The sequence below is a fragment of the Coprinopsis cinerea genome, assembly GCF_000182895.1.
Source record: "Coprinopsis cinerea okayama7#130 chromosome 9 map unlocalized cont3.9, whole genome shotgun sequence".
In the NCBI taxonomy this organism is placed as follows: Eukaryota; Fungi; Basidiomycota; class Agaricomycetes; order Agaricales; family Psathyrellaceae; genus Coprinopsis; species Coprinopsis cinerea.
In genome coordinates this window covers 178,543-199,766 of record NW_003307536.1, presented here as the reverse complement: position 1 = coordinate 199,766, position 21,224 = coordinate 178,543, and the positions used below count along the sequence as shown (strand labels likewise).

The following is a 21,224-nucleotide window of genomic DNA, read 5'->3' as shown; positions in this document are numbered from 1 at the left end:
ATATGGTACACTCCAATTAGGCGTGGGCAACGAGAGCCAGGCCTAATTGGGACGATCAACATGGGGTGCCATATGGTACAATCCAATTAGACGTCTTCAACTAGAGCCAGGCCTAATTGGGCCGATGAAAGAGGTGTGTCGAATTGGACGGACCAATTTTGGGCTTGGGCAAGGCGTGGGTGGGGCAAAGTGAACTCTGGTGCGGGAAAACATCGGTACAATCGGAAACATGTGAAAAGCATTAGATAGAGGCGCTCACTGTAATTCCATTATGATATTCTTACAACGTCCGGCTGAATGGCACAAGTTCATTCTGGTGAGGATGAAGTGAAGTTCAAGAGGCATTAGATTCAGGAAAGAAAATTTTACAAGGACAAGGGAGATGCCATGAAGATTAACAGAATGAGGATAGAAATAACACTACATAGACCCAGGCTCCTGTTGGGGGAGAGTGAGAGGAGGACCATTCTGGTTCTGAGGAATGAAATTGGGATCGAGTGGGTTTAAATTGTTCACGTCGAACATCCTGTCCTGGGGTGGGGCACTAGAAGGAAATGGAGGGTAAGAGGAGCCATTGGCGAACTGGCCTTGGAACTCCATAGAACTTCCAAAGTTGTTGGAGTTTTCGAAGTTGTTGGTGTTGGCGTGCATGTTCTGGAGCGAAGTGGGAGGCGTATTGTTGGGAATATGCGGAGTGGTGGGTTGCGGCGGATGCATCGAGAGTCCCTGGGGTACGACGAAGTCTGCAGAATGTGCAGAATGGCCTGGGGCGACGGCAGGAACAGAATGGGGACGTGGAGGGTGCTGAGAATGGTGTTGAGGCGGCTGTTTCGAGTCCTTGAGAATGTAGATCAGAAACGGCTACAAAGCTTCACAAGGTGGGATTGTAGACGCACTTGCCCAAACCCTAGGTACCGACGAATCTGCTGTACCTGCTGCCTCAACCCTTCGACCTCGGATTCTCGCGCGTCGACCGTCTTCTTAAGCTCATCGAGCTGCATGCGGTAGAAATTTCTTTCCCTGGTGTAGTAATCCATGAGAACCCGACAGTGACCTTGGACCTCGGTAATCCTCGCGGTCTGATTGACGTGTAGCTGAATGAGGTCAGCGAGATCCCGAGACGGGTCAGTAGAAGGCAGATCGTCGCGACACGGTGATCTGATCGGTCGGTAACGAGAATGGGTGGCTGGGGGTGGTTCATCGTCGCTTTCGGACTGGTGCATGGAGGGAAGGGTTTTGTTGGAGTCAGTAACTGAGGCACTAGTAGGGGTGGGGACGCACGAACCTCGTCTTCGTCACGATCCTGTTGGGCGGTTTCCGAATTTTGAGGGGTTTGAGGGAGCTTGACCTGCCGGACTTAGCCAATTCATCGAGTAGCAGAGGTATATACGTACTGGGGTCGGTTTGAAAATGGTTGATTGCTTGTCGCCCTTCTGAGAATTCGTTTGTGCGGTACTCTGGGGGAAGAAAGTAGTGTAAGAGTCAGAAAGCGCTGGATGGGGGTGGCGACTTACGCGGGGTGCTGGTGGACGAGCATCTGTGGGAGGCTGAGTGGAAGACGAGTCAGCCCGAGACTTCTTGGTCGCGGGGCCTGGACGGGAGTGGTTCGACTCATCGTCTTCAGGGATATTGCGCTTGGGAGGACGGCTGCTGGGTTCCTGCTTGATCGTGACTCGTTTGCTGGGCGCTGCTTCGTTATCGTCGCCGCCGTCGAGAGTGAGATACTTCTTGAGGACGGCCTGGTCAGTGAGTAGCTTCTTGCAGGAGGGACGGAGTCGAGCGAGGAGGGGGGCGGGTTGACCTAGAGCAGATGACTCTAAGAAATCGAGGGGGATTTCTTCAGGCCTCCCGTCGTATTTTTTGCCATCCTTGCCTATCCACCGCAACAGGTCATCGCCGAGATGAATCGACTCGCGCAAGTTCTCGGCGTTGGCGCACGAGTAGATGGTTCTCTAAGCAGACGTGTCAGTGAAATTAAGTATCGAGGGTTATGTTGAGGTTAATCTGACTGTAGAGTCTCTGAGGGCAAGTTTGTTGCGTTGAACTATTTTCTCGTCGAGGTGTCGCCATCGGGGGATGGTTGCGATCACGAGAAAGAACGATTGGAGGGCATCGAGCATGCGAGCACTTGCCGAAGTCTTGGGAGGCATGATAGGTTCTAGTGCAGTTGAATGATGGAGGCGCGGAAGGGCGTGTCGTTGGGTCGAGAGTCCGGCTGTGGACGACTTATAGTTGAATTGGAGGGAAGAGCATGTGGGGAGACCTTATACTGACCAATCGTCCGCCACAAACCCAATGCTTCGGATTGGCGCGGGGCTACTGCCGTTCGGTTTGCTCGAGTCGGTTGGGGCGCTCAATTAATGCGAAGTAGGGGTAATGGGGTGCTCGTACCTTTAATTGGGGTGTTCAAATCAGCGCGCCATCTCATCGAGTCAATCGGGGAGCGTTCGGTGCTCGTACCCTAAATCGGGGTATTCAAATCAGCGCGGCATTTCATCGAGTCAATTGGGGAGCATGATTGGAATGTAACCGAGGTGAGGGGGTCCGGCTCCCTAATGGAGCCGATGGGATCGTGCTTCTTTGAGAACTGGGCAACCGGACAGCTGACTTGATTCCCCAATTGGTATGTTTTTCTAGGGAGTTCAACATGGTCTGCTCAATTGGGGGTCTATGACCGATTTGGTCCTTCGTTGGCGTGTTTTATGGGTTCCTATAGAGTGGAGTTGCTAGCAGGTATATCTGACCAATTAGCTTGTTACTAGGTACAGAATAGAAAAGGGTAGAGTCCAATTATACGATGAGGAATACCTAGCAAGTACGTTTGACCAATTGGCTTAGTTACAAGGTTACAAGGTACATCATAGCAAAAAGGGTAGAGTCCAATTGAACTGACGAGGATGGGACTACATGGCTGCCCAATTTAGCAGACTATCAAGTATACATTGGGGGGAAAAGCAGCCTGACTGGCCCTATGTATATGGGGGAAATCAATGTAGCATTGTGTGGTGGGCGCTGAGAAGGGTGTTGTGGGGAAGTGCCACAGCCCTTCAAAGACGGCGCATAGCGTCCGCAATCCTCGCGATCATATTGTGGCTGTGTGGGAACTTTCTCCCTTTCCGACTTTCCGACCAAAGCACAACGAACAAACTGTTCTGCGTGTCTTTGCACCACCACCATCGTTTTACTCAATATCTGTTTTTCACGACTCAGCTCCTACATCCACCATGGGATACGAACCTGTTACATGCCCTGCTGAAGAATTTATTCAAACTTACCTACCAAAGGACGGCTTGAGCAACTTCGACGCAATTATGGCAGAGCTGCAGGCACAAAAGGTCCTGGCAGTTCGTGGTCGCCCTCTCGCCCAGCCCGCTGCAGCCGTATCTCGAAGCGGTTATATCTTTAATTTCTTTAATGGGCTCTTTCGTTCAGGTTACGCCAAACCGGATCGTGTGCTGAAGGCGCTGCAGGCAACATGGAATAGCGTACGCAAGGCGATGGAGAGGATCGCTGAGGCAAACATCAACAACCACTCCTTCCGCAGTGTCGAGGGGGAAGATGCCACTATAGCCACTTGCCTGACCGCCAACAAGGGTGTACCTCTGCGGTCGACCGACGTTGTGATCCCTTTACGCGTGACAACTGGGACCAGTGGTAATGACCACGTATGTAGTAACGTTTGGTTGTGTCCATCTACATCGGCTAATGGCTTGGTGACCTCTTAGAACATTCCCGATCCCCTCCCAGACTTTCTCCGTGTGTTGAATAAAGACGGTCGCCGAAGGCACCTCTACGCAGTAGGTACCTTATCTTAGAAAACGATCGAGGGCTAATGGCTTGTTTGCCCATTAGATCACCATCAACGGTTCCAACATGTCGGTCTGGTATCTTTCTCGGTCTCTATGCATTAAATCTACTCCGTTCAACATTCTCGAGGTATGTGTCCCAATTTCCAATCTCAAACCATCGCCCTTAATGACAATCGACGCCCAGAACACCAATTTCGTCGTCCAAACCTTTATAGCTTTGATGGCAGCCACAGATGAGAACCTCGGATACGATCCCTTGGTCACCCTGCTCCCGGACCTTACCTACGTCTACGAACTGCCACCAGATGAGGGAAGAAAAGGCTCTCTCTATTACCAGACCGTCGAGCTCGTTTCCGAGTTCCACTCCGACGATCCTGTCGGACGCAGTGCCCGGATTTGGAAGGTGAAGCAGGTTTTCTCGCCCACTGACCTGAGGCGCGTTCCCGGGACTTCCAACAGGATCCTCAAAGACGTGTCCCTCGATGCGCGCACTGTGAAACCCGAGGTGGACATTCAGCGACAGCTCTTCGCTGATATTGCTGACTTTGGGAAGCGCGCTAACTGGCGTTCGGCAGAAGCTCTGAAGGACATGCGGGAGGAAGATATGGACGCGATCGCGGATGCCTTGCACGGGGAGAACTTCAAGAAATATTTTTCATGTATCGTCGCCAGTCATGTCGGCAAATCTCATCCATATCCCGCTCTTCCTCTCACCGACGACGCCAAATCGAGCTGTATACCGAAGCGCCAGTGCTTCTACCTCTACGAATTCATCTGCACGCCACTTTGGGACATCCCCACACTCGGAGAAGCCATCGACATCCTCAAGCAGTGCGTCACAGGTACGTAAGCTGTCCTTGTTCGCCGACCAGAGCCTGACTTTTGTATCAGCCATGCGATTGATGTACTGCGCTGGATGGATCCACCGGGACATCAGTGTGGGGAATATTCTCGCTATTCGCCGGGCATCAGAGGGCCTCTGGGAGATGAAGCTATCTGATCTGGAATTCGCGAGAAAATTCCTTGACCCTGAGATTCAGAAAGACGAAAAACCAATTGTAAGCGATCACGTTTATCAGGTCCTCGGGCAAAAGCTAATCTGTTATTTCTTTTCGAAGGGAACCCCATTTTTTATGGCCTGTGAGCTGCAAACTGGAATGCCGTTTGTACCTGGTGATGACCCCACGGCGGAGACCGACCACGACAGCGACCCCGAATTCTCGGCAGAAGATTTTGCACCTTTCCTGCCAATATTGCACAGCTTCCAGCACGATCTCGAATCAATATGGTGGATCGTCCTCTGGCTCGTCACCGCCAGGACCCGTGCCAGCTTTTCGCGTCAATGGAGCCAAAAGTACTTCAAACACAGCAACGACCATTGGCATGGTAGGACACGTGAAATGCTCCTGTCCCGCTTGGATACTATCGACTCAAGTGCCAATTTTCCAACGGACCTCCCACCAGTTCTGCATAGGAAGCCGTTAAGCTTCATACGGTGCCTCGATGCTTTTAGGCTTGATCTGTGGCGCTTGTACAAGCTGCGATTCAGAGCCAAAGCTCAAGAAGACCCGGGCAGCTATTCGTGGATGATGGGCAAGGGCGTTTCCAAGTTCTTCCGAGGTATCGAAAAATCTAGGGACGCGTGGACTTCTGTCCAGCTTATCGTCGAGACAGAGTCACGGGAGGCCAGGCAGGCTGTCCCACAGGCGGCGTTGTCCAAGAAGAGAAAGCTTGAGGCGGTGGCGGCAGCTCCGAATGCGGTTAACCCGGCCCCGGCGGTTGAACAGTATGAAGAGAAGCAGCTTCACCGGCCTCGAAAGCGACCACGACTCACAGCGTCCAACTCCACCACTCGTCTGGAACAACGCTCGAGACCTGTAACAAGGTCCATGACTAGGGAACAACGCAACGCAGGCCCGACGACGAGATCCATGACACGCCGCCTCCAGAAAGCTACTGCTACTAGCTCCTCCCGACAGACGGGATCTTCGAATAGGCGATCTCGTACATAGTACATATTGTTTTTCTGCCATACTTCGTACAGATAGACTCTTGCAACTGATACGTATCTACACCACTCATAAAAGGCTCATTAGATTGGCTGACTCCTGCGATACCTCTCATTTATAATCCCGGTCGCCTTTCAGGACCTGGTTTGGAAGTGTTGTTCCCTCTGAATTGTCTGGTTTTTAAAGCGTTCGCGCTACGAATGAAGGCAGAGGTACGAAAGCCTTTGTTTAATCTCGCCCAATTCTATACGGTTGTTTGACAGATGATTCATTGAAGACGTTTATACACATGCATTGTCAAGGATAGGCAGGATGATATGATTGCTTAAACGCCAGTCCAATAGGTCTCGATGGGCCAAGCGCTACCACTGACGCCCGTGGCATAGGCTTTGACATGGCTACCGTGAGCCGAAACTGTTGATCCCCGCTTTGACTCATCGTGAAGGACGCGTTGTGGCTTGAGTGGCTTCTGCGTATATAAGCCAGGTGGAATCTCGACGAGCTGGATCATCCACCAACCTCCACATCTATCCATCCAACGCTGATTCAGACGATGTCCGCCCCAATCCCGAACGACGCAGTCCATGTGTTGACTCTTCCTGCGCACACTCTCATCAGACTTGACGGCCCTTCTGGTCCCCGTGCCATTCAAGAGTTGAACGAGAATGAACACGTGGATTACGCATATATCCTTCCTCGAAGAGAGATAGCGTGCATCACGGTTGTCAGTCTCATGTCCAATGGTTCGATGGCACCCAGACTCGTAGAGCTCGGTAGGTACGCGACATCCACTTCGCTTCGACTCGAGCTTGTAGAAAAGGTCATCACCCCTCATGCGAAAGTGGCCGAGAAGAATACACTCCGTCTGGACTTTGCCTCGTATGTCAGGGAGATGGAAATTGAGACGCCGGAGCTGGTGAGCACTTTTGATGATATCGTCAAACGGTTTGTTCTCAAGAGGAGCGACGATGACCCTGGTTTTATCATTACTTGGGCGTATTTCATTGCGTCCCAGCTGTTGAAATGGGTCAAGGAAGTGCACGAATCGGTGACGGAGCTGTCCGCGCTACCCAATCTTCACCGAGACAGTTTCATAGGTTTATATCCTGTCAACTCTCTTCGGGTGGGAGGGTTTATCTATGACCCTTACGCCAATATTATCACTCCCATTTTGCTGGTTTCCCCACAGAAGGCGATATGCAAGGATACGAATCGCCACCCCGGATTCTAGCACATGTTTACAATTTCCCCTTAATTACGATTTCTCCTCATGTGCCATTTGAATTCGCTGCTTAACTATATAAAAGGCGATGACCTTCACCTGTTTACAACTCTAACTTGGCTTAGAATCTCACTTGGAATACGCCGGACAGTCTGAATTCGCGTCCCTTAGGGTCTGGTGGCTGTGTTCACTTTAGGGCCGGTTCATTCGCGTTGGAAACCAAAGGATTCGCAAACCCAAGTCGTGAATTCAAACTCTACTGGTTTCTAGAAACTTAGAGAGAGTCTATTGGAGTCCTGCGTATTACTTATTATTGACCTAACTGATGTGAATGGATTCGGTTTAACGCATGTGGGTCGATGTGTAGCGCCGCGTCGGTGGGCGTTGCGGTGACTGTAGTTTGAATAGTCAGTTGGTCGTACCTGCTGTGTATATCGGTATTGTCGAATAATGGACTCCCATCGGTGAACAATAACGAGTCGATCGAGGCTCCTTCGTGGCTCGAACTTGGAACTTCGTGTGGTTCGCGATCACATGGTGGACTGTGGGAAAGTTCGGTTGCAGTTATCTGATGTCCGCCGTGGCTGGCGCGACCGCGGCCACAGCTTGACTTCTAACCACCACCATCTCCGAATCTATCTGCGTCGAAACCTCTTCTATTAGATTTTCTGTCACAATGTCCAGCGAATTTTCGACGTGTCAGGTCGATGATTTTTTCAAATCTTATCTCCCAGACCACAGGATGCACTTCGACGCTGTTATTGCAGACCTGAAGAAACAAAAGACTCTCGTCGATCGTAGCCCGTCCCAGCAAAAGCGCAGTCGTTCTTCGTCATCGAAGAATAGGCCCGCATTTTCCCATGTCTTTAAGACGCTCAACAACTTGTTCCAAACTGGGTCTGCAGCACCCAATCGTATTCTAAAGTCCTTTCAGACCGTCGGGAACGCGGTTCGCAAAGCCCTGGGGAAGGCCAAAGCGCCAACCAACGAACGGGGCATTCGGGTGGATGAAAGCAGCGAGAATGGCGCCAGTGCCTATCTTACAACGAATCTTCGTTCTCCAGCCCATCTGACGGATGTCGTGGTCCCGATTGAGATCACAACTTCAAAGGTACGTGACGTTCATTTCGAACATTATTGTGATCCTAACGCACCCCATTCTTCAGGAAACCAAAATCATGACTCACGCCGCAATGATTCTTAACCGCGATGCTCGGCGAGAATTCTCATACGCGGTATGTCGGATCGCACCCCTACCGTTTCATGATGCTGATTTCCCTGCAGGTCACGATCGAAAATCAAAACCTGTCAGTGTGGTACCTGTCCAGGGCCGTGGCCGTCAAGTCTAAGCCGTTTGATATGCAACAGGTGAGCCCCAAGTCCGTTATTCTGCCACTGGGTACTGAAGACCTTTTTATCGTAGCACGCAGATCTCCTCGTCCAGCTCCTCGTCTCGTTGTTCTGCTCTTCAAACGAGCAGTTGGGATACGATCCGCTCGTAACCCTCCTCCCAGACAGGAGCTTCGTGTATCAGTTCCCTCCCGATGGCGACAGGACCTTCCCTTTGTTCTACAGAACGTTGGAGGTCATCTGCGACCGCCAATCCGCACACCTCTGCGAGCGTCAGTCCCGAGTATGGAAAGTCGAGCAGGTGACCTCTGCCTCAGATCCACAGAGAGTCTTGGGGACGTCGACCATGGTTTTGAAGGATTCGTCCATCGATGCTCTCGCACCCGTCGAATCGGACGTACAAGACAGGCTGTTCGGAGATATCACGGACTTTGCGCGAAGCAAGAATTGGCGGTCCCATCCGTTGCTGAAGGACGCCAACAACGACGACCTGCACGCTCTCGGGGAGGCTTTGAAGGGTGATAATTTCAAGCAGTTCTTCTCATGCATTGTTTCGAAGCATGTCTCCCTGATCGACCCTATCTCCAACATGGATCAAGGCACCGATCGTCATCGTCGAGTACGCCTCGTTTACGAAAATGTCTGCACTGCGCTGCATGACATTCCTACTCTCGGGGAGGCCATTGATATCGTCAAGCAGACTCTCCTTGGTACGTGCCCTTGAATTTGACGCATGTTGAATACTTATTCACCTCGTTCGGTAGGGCTCTGTCTCATGTTTTGTGCAGGGTGGGTACATCGCGACCTAAGCCCCGGCAACATCCTCGCCTTTCGCGCAACGCTTAACTCCCCTTGGCACGCCAAGATCTCCGATCTTGAGTTTGCGAGGAGGTTCCCAGCATCGGGGGTCGTGACTGTTTCAGAACAATTGACGGTGGGTTTCATCGACTCGATATTCAAACCGTATAACTTACACCAGAGGTTTTATTAGGGTACGCCTCATTTCATGGCCTACGAGCTACTCCACTCGCGGCATCTCCTCCCCAAATACACTCCAACGGGGGAGCGATTCCCTATAGACCCGGAATCCTTGGTCATCCACAACTACCAGCACGACCTGGAGTCAATCTGGTGGATTATCCTCTGGCTAGTGGGGACAAGGGTTAAAGAAAAGCTTCCTCGCACGTTCAGCGAGATGTTCCAGCAACATGTCAATGGGCCCTATGCCAAGGCGCGACACTACGTCTTGACGTACCCGCTCACCCGCGCCGGTGATCTTCTCAGGTCCCTTCCCCAGTCATTGCGCTCCTCGGCCTTTCTCAACGCCCTTGACACTCTGCGGCAAGATCTCCATCACCAATACATCGCGCGGAATGGGGATAATAGACAAAGCGACATCGGGAGCTACTCCTGGATTATATCCAAAGCATTTCCCAGGTTCCTTGCCAGTATTGAGCCTTCTCGTGATGAGTGGGGAGCAATTGCCCTCATCGTCGAGAGTGAACGCCGCGAGAGACGAAGGAAAAAGCAGGAGGCGAGACGCCAGCAACAATTGTCTCAACCGCCAGACCACCCCGTTCAACCGAAGAAACGCAAGGCCGAGGCTGATCGCAATGAGTTACCCTCCAAGAGAACCCGCCGTCATGTGCCCGCAGTAGCCGTACGTCAGGGTGGTCCAGTCACTAGGTCGATGACCAGGAATGCTCGTCCGATGACGAGGTCAGTAGCGCGTCAACTTGAACAGGCTAAGAGTTCGCAACATCGCTGATTAGGAGCACTGTCATTAGTATACCTTAGTTATATGATATGCTTTTACCTTGAATGGCGTACAGTGAATAGCCTGTCTCGACGCAGAGCCCTAAAGTGGGAACACAGGTATTGAAGATTGAAGACATCATCCCGTTCAGATATCCATGTCGAACTGAGTATAGACGTGACCTCGCATGCTCATAAATTTTGAAGTTTGAAATGTGTATATTACTGTTAACATATGTATCGATTGGCCCTGAAACGGTAACTATGCAATAGTACTAGGCAAGTCGTCTAGCGAGAGAGATACATTGTAGTAACCTGATGAAACTTTGTGGGCCCCGGGCCTATTCAATGGAGTAGGTAAGCATCGGCACTGTACTAGGACTCATCGGCGACGAGGACGCTTCGAAGGCCTCGGTGCCTCATCAGTTGAGCTCTTTGTCATTGACCTAGTTATAGGCCCTGTGGGTCTGTTGCCAGAGACACTCTTGCTTTGGACATGGTGGCGGGTTGAAGGCAAGAGCGCATATTGTCGCAAGTCTCCTACAATGTTGCTGCTCTGCGCCATACTGTCGGTGATCATGTCCGTGTCGTCATTGCCAGCTGCTTCCATCTTCTCTGCCTTACGCTTCAACTTGTTGGAGGCATCTTTCAACTCCTCCTTCTGGACTTTCTTCGATACTTTCAGCCTGACAAACTCCCATTCGTCTCGCCTTGCTCGTAGCTCGGAGAAGAAACTTGGGAAAGTTATTCCCAAAATACGTGAGTAAGACCCCACTACATTCTGCTCTTGGCTCTGGTTCCGCTTGGTATACTCGTGCTGGAGGTCTTCACGTACATTTTCGAGCCCATGAAGAATGGTTGATCGCAAGGTCCGTGGCAGGGAAGCGAGCAGGTTCTTGTCACCCGTTAACGGGTTTGTCAGGCACCATATACGCGCCTTGATGTATGTGATTGTCATGGTCTGCTGGAATGTTTCTTTTCCAAAGATACGTGGAAGGTTCTGTTTGACCCGCATTGTCACAAGCCAGAGTACGATCCACCAGATGGACTCCAGGTCATGTTGGTAGTTGTGCGCGATGACTGCTCCGTTTGTACCGGGGACCCCGGGAAGAAGAACCTGCGATTGCTGGACTTCAGTGGCCATGAAATACATGGTTCCCTGAAATGAGAAGTGATAAGTTTCAAATATAGTATGCGACCAAAACCATGGGACATTACCGTTTTGACCTCCGTACTTGCAGTTGCTGTAGGATTACCCGGAAACCGTTTGGCGTACTCAAGATCGGAGAGCTTGACCCGCCATGGTGCGCCTGGTGCGGAGCGATGGGCGAGTATGTTCCCGGTGCTGATGTCTCGATGAACCCATCCCGCGCAGAACATCAGGGTAAGAACTGCAATCGAATATCAATCAACGGTGGTTACCGAGAGTCTCGGAGATAACTTGGACGCTACTTACCCAAAAGACATTGCTCTAGAATGTCAATCGCTTCTCCCATGGTATGGACGTTGTGAAGTGGGGTGCATACATCCTTGTAGATTAGCCTGCACTGCTGTTTCGGCTCGAAGGGACGAGAAAGTTCATCTCCATCTGTGCTTTCAACACTGCCTCCACAGTCCGTGTCGTCTTCGAACTCATCGTCCCAGTCGGATTCGCTATCATCATCATCTAAACCCTTTGTGGCCTGGTCTTTGCGAATCGACTCGGTGGCATTCTCTTCCACGGGCTCGACATTCTTGAACGTGTCAGGGGCGTCCCATGCCTCACTTGCAACAGGAAGGCTGGGGCCCCCAACGTGCTCGTCGATAACGCATGAGAAATAATCCCTGTACTTCTTTCCGTCGCCTTCCAGTAGCTGTGCCAAAGCTGCTTTCCCTTCGTCAGATAGGTCCTTCAACAACTCGTGCTTTCGCCATTCCGTTTTCCCAAAGGTGTCGATGTCAAGGAATAGACCTCTCTGGATGTCCCCTTCCGTTGGCGTGTTGCGATAAAGGGAGACATCCTTGAGTATCATGTCGTGCGTACCTGGGACTCGACTGCGATCCTTCGCGGAGACCACTTGCATGACCTTCCAGATGCGGGTGTTGCGCCCAATCAGGTTTAGCACACGAAATTCGGAGAGAGACCCGAGGGTGAGATAGAAGTTGCTATCCGTCCTCTCGCCACTGGGTGGGAACTCGTAGACGTAGTCTTTGTCTCCCACCAACGTAACAAGCGGGTCAAATCCGAGTTGCTCGTCTGTGGCGGAAAATAACGAAACCAGAATCTGGACAAAGATGTCGGGGTGCTGAAAGACGGGTTAGATACGTATTAATGTCAAAGGTCTGACCAACGTTGGACGTACCTCGACCATGCTGAAGGATCTGGATTTGGCAGAATGAGAGCGAGAGAAATACCAAAGAGAAACCCGATCGTTCTCAATGGTAATCTAGAAGAGAGAACAATGAGCACCAGTCTACTGTGGTAGTGTGAACACAGGACCTACACCGTAGGTCCATTTTCGGCGTGCATCATCGGTCATGGTGTGGTTGACGTGAGACGCGAGCTGAATGCGGTTCTGAAAGCGCTCATCAGTGGTATAGTCAGACAAGCACAGTGCTCTCATACCTGATAAACCTCGCCCGGCGAACGATTTAGTTTGAATTCAAAGGGCACTGCAATGTCCGTGATCAAAAAGTCGCTTGTTCAAATTCGTGTTTCTTGTAATCGCTGCGTCAATCCGATGATCTGACCCTTCGATGGGGGATTTGAGACGAGCATGGGGGCACATGCGAATGGAATGACCATTAACAGTGGCACCTTTCACTTTGCGCAGACTCTCGATGACTGATGCACCGATTGTCGCCAAAGAGTCAAAGACCATTATCTCGTTGGGCTTCTCCGTGCTGTTGGCGTCGGTACTCTCTTCGATAATGGCGGGCGGGCGGAAGTTGTTGAAGATATGGGAATATACCTTTCTTCCGTCTTCACTCGAAGATACTGTGGCTTTCTTCTTCTTGGACTTCGCGCGTGGTACGAGGACGTTCTCCTTCTTCAGATTTGCTATGACTGATATGACAGTCTTCTTGTTGCACTTGGGCATGTAATGGTTGAGGAACTCTTCAATCGAGCAGCCAACCATCTCCGAGTTCATCACTTCCGCGATCCCTCCTCGGAGCTGCGTGGTTGTGGCATTGAGCCCTGCCCTAGCTGGTGCGGTTCGTGGAGTTACGAGCATTTTCGCGAGGGCGCTCCAGTGGGTGGATCTTTTCTTGCCCGGGGGTGTTCTATTAGAGGCGTCAGTGAGAAGAGGAGAGTCAAGTGGCCAAGTTGGACATACAAAAATGGCAACGAGTAAAGCGTCATCGTTGCGCTCTGGGTGCTTTGGATATGAGTATACTTCGTATTCTGTTAACTCCAGTTCAAACAATGGATGGTGGTGGTTGAAGTTCAAGAGGCGTTTCACCATCCTCGCTTTTTAGTCCCGCTAGGCAGCATTGGTGATCATTGTCCAGTTGTTTCGATTCGGAAAATATTACCCACGCCAAGCCATATCGATCATTGTCCCGTGGCATTTGTGCGCGAATTGCATTGTCACTCAAGCCGACTTTAGATCTGATAGGAGCAGTGTAATAGATGGGAGAGGAGATATATTCTCAACCACAATCCAGCTTTTACATAGTTCAATGCCGGAAGACGCTTTCGACTATACATCGATCGAACGTTATCTCGATGGGAATGCGGTCGCCTTTTTTTCGTTTTTTTGGTGGTACCCTTCACCAGTGCTTCGCACCCGAGTCGAAAAAAGAACAGAGCAGAACGCGGTCGATTTGATTTCTCGACTCGCTGCAATCAGTGATTGGGGCTGAAGTATTCTACCTGGGTACCTCTTAAGTTAAAGAGATGGCACATTCGATATATCTATCCCAATAACTAGGCAACGACACCTCGAAATACAGGATGATCTCGGAACTCGGAACATACTCAACTGCAAACCAATTGGTGTCAGTGCTTGAAAAAATTCCAATCGACCACGGGCGCGTATTGCGAGCTGGAGCCTGGGTGGAGGTGCAGGTTCTATACATGCCTCCCCTGAGTAGTATTCGTGAAAAGGAGCGTAATTCTCACATGAGGGGACACCTACTATCAAAGTCGAGGGGATCACGCTTCTCCTGCCTTTCGCGGTGGCTAAATTCGGGCTGGGAAAGGACCAGCGAAACTGAAGGTTGATGGTGGAATACGAGTGGAAAATTGCGCGAAGGCCAAGCGAGGATAAACAAGACATGATGGTTCAAACGGCCTTCAATTCGATTGGTGATGACTGGGGAAAGGTAGGCGGTTAAGTAGAAGTCAAACAACATGACAAGATTTGCTTACCGTATTAGATGGTGAAGGTACAGTGCAATCCGCTCATGGCGGGCAAGAGCTAACCCTAATGTGGGCTGCCTGGCCAGAGCCAGAATCGACCTTTTCTTGAGGTATGTAAAGCCATTGTCGCTGCTATCGGCTACTTCGTCCCTGTTGCTCAGCCTCACGAAGACGTCTGGTCATAGATCTCGTCATCGGCCCAGTATTCCTTGTCATCGATCTAGTCGTCGCTCCACTCCTCTGCGTGAACATGGCTGTCTCCCGCGCTCGAATAGGCCTCATTCTCTTGGAGCACTCGGTTGTCTTCATCCAACTCATCACGGTTACGCGTCTTTATCACATTGTCCGTGGTTGGTTGGTTGGAGGGCGAGGGCGCTTCTACGAGGCCGCAGCCGATGGCTCCGACGCCCAAGCTTCGTGGCTGAGTGTCGACCATAAGCTCAATATTACCCCACTGTTGCCTAGAGCCGTCGACACCATCGAAGAAGTTGCGCATTCCCTCACTGATGATCCACGAGTAAGTATCCATGTCACTGAATTTCCCCTCCTTGTTGCGGTTTAGGTATACAGCGTAGAGGTTGTGGCGTAGCATGTCCAGGCGATTGTAGAACGACGAAGTTCGTAAGGCTGGAGGGAGGGATTCCTTCATGTCGGGCTTGTATGAGAGCGTGTCCATGAGTAGAAGGGCCCTCGCTCGGGCGTACTGCTGATCGACGCTGTGCTGGAAGTACAGTCGCCCGAACCGTCTCGGCAGGTTTTGATTGACCCGCATGGTCGTAAGCCAGAGAAGTATCCACCAGATCGACTCCAAGTCGTGCTGGTAGCTGTGAAGGACAGGTACGATGGGATAAGGGGGGGCTAGTTGGCTGGGGTCAATGCGAGCAAGGTCAATCCCCGTGGGGAAGAGGTGTCGTCCGTCAAGGACTTCGTACGCGATAAAATAAGGGGTTCCCTGAGATCATCAAAAATCAGTCATGAGTTCGACGACGCTGAAAATGGTGGCTTACCGTGGTTTGATCACCTCCACTGGATAAAGGGTCAGGGAACCGTTTCGCATGCTCGAGGTCCGATAATTTGACTGTCCATGTTGAGGGTAGGCGATTCTCGATACGCTAGGATATTGCCCGGACTGACGTCTCGATGAACCCAGCCCGCGCAGAACATCAGACGCAAAGCTAAGGAAATGGCATTAGGACCACGGGTAAGGGGAAGATGACACAACAGATGGCGTACGGATGAGAGTCGATTTGAGGATGTCGACCGCTTCACCAAGTGTAGGGATGTTGTTCAGTGCCGTGCAAACATGCTCGTACAGGAAGAGACAACGGCGCTTCGGCGGAGGCGCGGTTGGATTGACCAGGGCAGGCACATCGCCTTCCCCGACGTGCTTCGCGACTATGCGCGAAAAGTATTGCTTAAATAGGTCCCCTTCCAATGCCTCCGCCAGCCCTTCCAGGTCGGTTTGGGCGAAATCCTTCAGCAGAGGTCGAGAACGCCAGTTCTTGTGCCGGCCAAACTTCGCGATATCAGCGAACAGTTCTTCCTGGATATCGGATTCGGTCCTCGTGTCCGAATTCAGGAAGACGTCCTTCAAAGCCCGGTTAGGTGTGCCCGGAACTCGAGTCGGATCAGACGGTGAGAGGACCTGCTCGACTTCCCAAATACGCGTGCGGCGTCCAGCAAGGCAGGTCGGTTTGACGTCCCAGATCGGATGGACCGTTTTAAAGTAGAGCGGGGTTGTAGAACTATCAGATGGAATATGATAGACGTAGTTGCGATCGGGGAGCAGGGTAACCAGAGGGTCGTATCCTAGCTGGTGTGGCGGGGCTGTGAACAGAGCGACGAACAGGCGAAGCAAGAGGTCTGGTTGCTGAAGTGCGAGGTATATCAGTCCAAATCTCGAAAACACACGCAAAATGGGAAGCGCACCTCGGTCATGTCAAAAGGCGTGGACTTGACGACGATGGACCTGGAGAAGCGCCACAGAGTGACTTCAGACCGTTCACAAGTGACCTGGAACTGAATCAGTCGATGGATCTTAATTTTCGAGGAGAAGCTACATACCCCGAAACAAAACCTTCGACGAGCGTCTTCATTCATGATTTCAGTGGCACGGGACAGTAGTTTTGCCTTTGCCTAATGGATGTCAGTTTCTAATAAGTAGTCCCAAGCAAGGACAGCGAAAACACGCACCTCTTCAGATGATGTATAATTACCATCGTCTGCGATGACTGTCATCGGAACCACAACTTCGGTGGGGTGTAATGGGTCCTCCAGGTTCGAGGTTAGGCATCCTTGAGCATTCTCTCGGATGTTATGCTCTTCTCTGAGGGAGTAGTCGGTGATCTCGCAGTCTGTGGCCCTCCCGAGGGCTTTACGAACAGCATTGCCGATCGTTTGTAGCGTCTTCATGACGCGGGTGGTGGTGGTGGTGCGAGACCGGAACAAGGTTTTTAAGAGACTTGAAAGTCTGAGGGAACAGTGGCCTTTGTATGGTTGAGGACGGTTTCTGTTCCAAAGACCGGCCTCGAGAAACGAGTGTCTTTTGCTTTTTGAGATCGTCAACAACAGCGTCGAACGGGACTCCCTCGGTGGGAAGATAGTTTTCGAAGAATTTCCCAACTGAGCACGTCGAAAATTCAGTGTCCATGGCGATTAGCTTTTAGAAGCAAAGTAAAAGGAGTTTGAAATGAGATTCAGTATCAGAGATGGTTGTGGTTCAAAGACAAGAGTCACGGCACGCATCGGGCGCAGTTCTTAGGTCATTTCCCGGGCGATGACAACTTTAGTGGAGTGGGATTGGGAAAGAAAGTGGGATGGCGAGCAAAAGAGTGGGATTGAGACAAAAGAGTGGGATCACGCCATCATCCCACTCTTTTGCTCGCGCCTCCTTTCGCTCGATAGCCCCGCCGCCCGAAGGGCGGCTGTTAGAGTGGGCGTTAGTCGCTGCGCGTAGCGCAGCCGTTAGGATAGGGGTTGGGGTTAGAGTATGGTTTAGGGTTGGGCTTTAGTGTTGGGGTTAGTGGTTAGAGGTTAGGGAGGGGGATATATTGTATTTTGCGCCCCTGGCGCGTCTTCATACACTAACTTTGAAGGGAGCCGCAGTCAAATATCAATCCCACTCTTTTGCGGCATCATCCCGCTTTTTTGTGCAACCCTACTAATATTCCCAATCCCACTCCACTACGATAGTATATACTCTCATTTCCCACGACTCGCGCCAGACCATGTGATCGCGTAGCACACGTGAGCCCGGCTCAATCGGAGTGGCCTTGTACAATGAGCGCAACCGTGAAGTGTCGACGCGCAGCTCGATGCCCAAAAGAAGCGCGACTGAGGTCCATCCAGTGAGCCATTCAGTTTACCACTGCCTACCATGCGTTCTCAGAAGTTATTTGTCGAACTTCGAACTCTCAATCTTGCATCGATCGTCGTGGGCGTTCGCTGGGAGCCAGTGCAGCGACTCTGAACCCGTTCCTTCCAGTCAGTACGGTCACACAAATAGAGAGAGAGAGAGAGAAAGAAAGTAGATGGGCGCCCAAGCCCAGGGTATAAAGGTAGGGGAGTGGTGGTCGAATTCTCGTACGTAGCCTCTTGTTCTCGATGCGAATGCTCATGGCAACTACACACTTCAGGATGTCGATGAGCAGGAAGCGCGGAACTTCACAATGCCCTCGAACGGCATTTCAACACGTCTTGCGAAGGGTATCCGGTCGGTTGGGTCTGGGTCTAGAAAAGTGTTTGAGTGGACGTTCCGGGATGTAGTTGTGAACTCATGGTACTGTACGGAGGTTCTCCAGGATGAAGTGGGATGCTCTCGCTCTTACTTCTGACCGTAAGTTGCTGTTGGCCCTCACGTTTGCGGTCTAGGTTAACGTGATACTCACTTGCGCGGCCAATACAGGTCGGGGCGGGATACCCCTGCGGCAAGAGATACAGATTGCAGCATTCGTCACGCCCTCCGCTCGATGGTTCAGCCGCCTCTACCAGATGCGACGCTCACAGGAGTCCTGGTCAGACGATGGTTAGTGGTCGAGCTATTCCGGTGAGGACTGCCTCAGCTCACTCATAACCATCTGTTTCTATCAAGTGTCTCTCAGGTTCAACTACACCCAGGGGATGAATGTTAACCCCGCAGACTGCCCTTGAGTCCCGAGAACGACGCCTTTCTCACGAGTCACTCAAATGGCTCCACCGACTAGAACTCTCTCTGGCCTTGGACGCTCCGTCCGTGCAACCGTTGGAACGACATCCTGAAGGTCGGTGACACCACACTAGAGTCGGGACGCGAATTCAAGCGGTCTGGGTGTGGCAGCTCTCAACCAATCGCCCACAGTTCATTGCTCGCTAAGCACGCACCTTCGTTTGTCGTGGATAAATTCACTGCACTAAGTACTCTGATTCGAACTGCCCTTGGCGATTGGTTCGAGGGTTAGCCGAGGTGTCCACTAGTGGTTAAGCGACGTCTCAGAAGCCCACATACCCACTTCTCATCGCAAGCTAGCAGAGGGCGGAGTAGGTCTCTTTCGACCGACGACCGACGACCGACGAGATGTCCTTGAACATGAGAATCTGGAGTGGATGCATACCTTGGTCGTTTTTTGGGCATCGGCCACCAGTTCGACAATCTAGCGAGTCTGACGTCCACTGCTAATGAAGTTAATGTCAGGTTTATAGAGGACCATATCCGAGTTTGTTGGGAGGGCGAGGGGGGAAATCGACTTTATACGACGCTAGCATGATCGAGATATGACAGTGGAACCAGATATCTCTGCAATAAGGGTTACTGGCGGTGAGCTGGTCGGTAAATCTAGCGGCTGCGAAGAGGGGAAATAGTACGAGATGAAGTTGCTGACAGCCAGAATGGACGAGCCCGACACTGTCGCCGAACGTCACGTCCTCCGTTCAATACCGCTCTGATATCTAATTAGTTCTCTTTCAAAAAATCTTCCTGGATCAGAAAGGCACTTCGCTAGCTATCCTCTTGCTAAACCTCTCCGTGTAGCGCAGCGCCGCCCGCTGCCCTCTCGAGCGCCTATTCGCCAAGACAGGCGCTTAGCACGTCCACCGGTCCACTCGGTTACCCTCTACCCGGTCAGTCCGTAAGGCGTCCGCATACCATGGAGGAATGCCCTTTGAGTAAGTTCCTGCCTCGAGGTCCGTGGAATGAGGAGCCGAGTACAATACTCCGTGGGGATGGGAGAGTTCAGAGTTGAGACGAACGTCGGTGTGGATGTGGGTCAGGGGTGATTTAGGCAAGGCGCTCAGCGCTCCCGTATACCTTGCCGCGTTCCCTTTGTCCTAGGGATATAGCTATCAGAATAGAGCGGCCATCAATGAGTACAAAGCCATCTTACCTTCGCAGACTTAAGTGTACACACGGAGATGATTTATTTGGGTCCTTTCCGAAGACAAAGACTCAAAGATCCTCAAAGGGTGCTCTGTGCTGCGCGTATACCCACTCTAAATGCTACCAGCATACCCACTTACTTACTCGATTTACTCGATTGGGCGTTAGGGGAAGGCATGGAAACGTCACAGGAGAGGCTCATTCGACAGGTCCATTGAATAACTGACGGGACCAAAAATTCCGATGGAACTTGCCTACGGTATCTTCCATCTTCCATCCTCCATCCTCCATCCTCCACTCTCCTTTCAACTCAATTGATATTTATGTACCGGCTGACTCCCTGTTTCTTTCAATTGAGGAATTCACCTACTTACTTATGAAGGTTTGACGGGTGTTCAAAGTTTGACAGTCTTCTACCGCGCTTTTTTGTTGTTGCGTGCGAGCATAACCCGAATTCGAGGCCTTTTTCCGGTGGGCCGAGGTAAGTTTGGTTGGGAAGGTGAGGTTACGCCGCGACTGGACGGTTTGTCTTGATGCGGTATGTGTTGGGGAGTTTCGACTTCAGCACTCACGTCATACATACTGGGGATTGGGAGGGGTCTAGAATCTCAAGGTCGACGTTCGAGTACACGGGTGGCAAACACTTGCCGTGGGTGGACAGCCTCGTTGCTCAATGCGAAATTCTGAAGTCACAGGTACATAACGTACGTCGTCAGTGTCCCTTTTTTTACCTAAATATAACTCTAGCACACACAGCCCCATTGCCCGAAAATCAGAACGAGGAGAACGAAAGGGTATACCGACTGCCCTAAGCGGATGGGGGTCGGACACACGCTCATATTTTTGGATGGCAGTGGCGGGTGGCTCAGACTCTTGAAATAACCAAGAATCAGATTGTGGTGGTGGGGGGTGTACCGTTTTAATTATGATTATCGATAAGCCACAACTCGTTCGTTTTTTAATTTTCTTCCAGTGGGTCTTCTGGGAAGCGCGGTTGGGTTCTGGGTTCGAACGGGTTCATTGGGTACGACGGGATGCGATGGGATGGGAGGTTTAGGCGAGCCTTGAGGCTCGATGTACGTACGAAGGTCTTATTGTGTTTATGCTTTCTTATTGTTCTTTGGACGTTTGGAGAGTGCGTACATAACGCGAATAGTAACGTATATATACAGCTTCCCGGAGAAAATGTGAGACGATGGAGGTAGGTCGTTGATTTCATTGCGGGTCACTTCAAACTTCAAAGTGCGCTTTGGGGTATTTTTGGACAAGTAGGTCAAGCCCCTTATGCATGGTGTGCATGTCGAATTCCTAGTTAGGGTATTCCAGAAAGAAAGAAGGGAACGAGACGAGTCAGGTCAATGTGCCGTTTGGACGTTCGGTTTAG

The 21,224-nt window shown here is 51.3% G+C and overlaps 7 protein-coding genes across 7 annotated transcripts; 3 read left to right on the top strand and 4 right to left on the bottom strand.

The window, feature by feature from the left end:
• Positions 1-420: 420 nt before the first annotated feature.
• On the bottom strand, positions 421-2,150 carry CC1G_07036 (hypothetical protein; the record flags this gene model as incomplete). Its single annotated transcript, XM_001831933.2, has 6 exons — positions 421-837; positions 897-1,214; positions 1,286-1,348; positions 1,395-1,457; positions 1,515-1,952; positions 2,010-2,150. 6 exons carry the CDS (start codon positions 2,148-2,150, stop codon positions 421-423), a joined length of 1,440 nt encoding a protein of 479 aa, XP_001831985.2.
• A 1,074-nt stretch (positions 2,151-3,224) lies between these two features.
• CC1G_07035 (other/FunK1 protein kinase) lies at positions 3,225-5,821 on the top strand (the record flags this gene model as incomplete). The annotated part of the gene is made up of 6 exons (XM_001831932.2): positions 3,225-3,665; positions 3,726-3,797; positions 3,853-3,936; positions 3,994-4,651; positions 4,701-4,867; positions 4,928-5,821. The coding sequence occupies 6 exons, from the start codon at positions 3,225-3,227 to the stop codon at positions 5,819-5,821; spliced, it is 2,316 nt and encodes a 771-aa protein (XP_001831984.2).
• Positions 5,822-6,371: 550 nt separating this feature from the next.
• CC1G_07034 (hypothetical protein) lies at positions 6,372-7,049 on the top strand (the record flags this gene model as incomplete). The annotated part of the gene is made up of 1 exon (XM_001831931.2): positions 6,372-7,049. The coding sequence occupies one exon, from the start codon at positions 6,372-6,374 to the stop codon at positions 7,047-7,049; it is 678 nt and encodes a 225-aa protein (XP_001831983.2).
• A 667-nt stretch (positions 7,050-7,716) lies between these two features.
• On the top strand, positions 7,717-10,158 carry CC1G_07033 (other/FunK1 protein kinase; the record flags this gene model as incomplete). The annotated part of the gene is made up of 6 exons (XM_001831930.2): positions 7,717-8,151; positions 8,207-8,275; positions 8,325-8,408; positions 8,464-9,100; positions 9,155-9,324; positions 9,382-10,158. The coding sequence occupies 6 exons, from the start codon at positions 7,717-7,719 to the stop codon at positions 10,156-10,158; spliced, it is 2,172 nt and encodes a 723-aa protein (XP_001831982.2).
• Positions 10,159-10,527: 369 nt separating this feature from the next.
• On the bottom strand, positions 10,528-13,488 carry CC1G_07032 (other/FunK1 protein kinase; the record flags this gene model as incomplete). Its single annotated transcript, XM_001831929.2, has 8 exons — positions 10,528-11,304; positions 11,364-11,536; positions 11,602-12,430; positions 12,488-12,571; positions 12,629-12,700; positions 12,751-12,823; positions 12,876-13,409; positions 13,463-13,488. 8 exons carry the CDS (start codon positions 13,486-13,488, stop codon positions 10,528-10,530), a joined length of 2,568 nt encoding a protein of 855 aa, XP_001831981.2.
• A 1,222-nt stretch (positions 13,489-14,710) lies between these two features.
• Positions 14,711-16,902, bottom strand: CC1G_07031 (other/FunK1 protein kinase; the record flags this gene model as incomplete). Its single annotated transcript, XM_001831928.2, has 7 exons — positions 14,711-15,442; positions 15,498-15,568; positions 15,621-15,665; positions 15,724-16,360; positions 16,420-16,503; positions 16,555-16,626; positions 16,684-16,902. The coding sequence occupies 7 exons, from the start codon at positions 16,900-16,902 to the stop codon at positions 14,711-14,713; spliced, it is 1,860 nt and encodes a 619-aa protein (XP_001831980.2).
• Positions 16,903-19,909: 3,007 nt separating this feature from the next.
• Positions 19,910-20,679, bottom strand: CC1G_15113 (hypothetical protein; the record flags this gene model as incomplete). Its single annotated transcript, XM_002910426.1, has 6 exons — positions 19,910-19,953; positions 19,985-20,062; positions 20,215-20,369; positions 20,413-20,483; positions 20,549-20,571; positions 20,595-20,679. 6 exons carry the CDS (start codon positions 20,677-20,679, stop codon positions 19,910-19,912), a joined length of 456 nt encoding a protein of 151 aa, XP_002910472.1.
• Between the last annotated feature and the right edge of the window lie 545 nt (positions 20,680-21,224).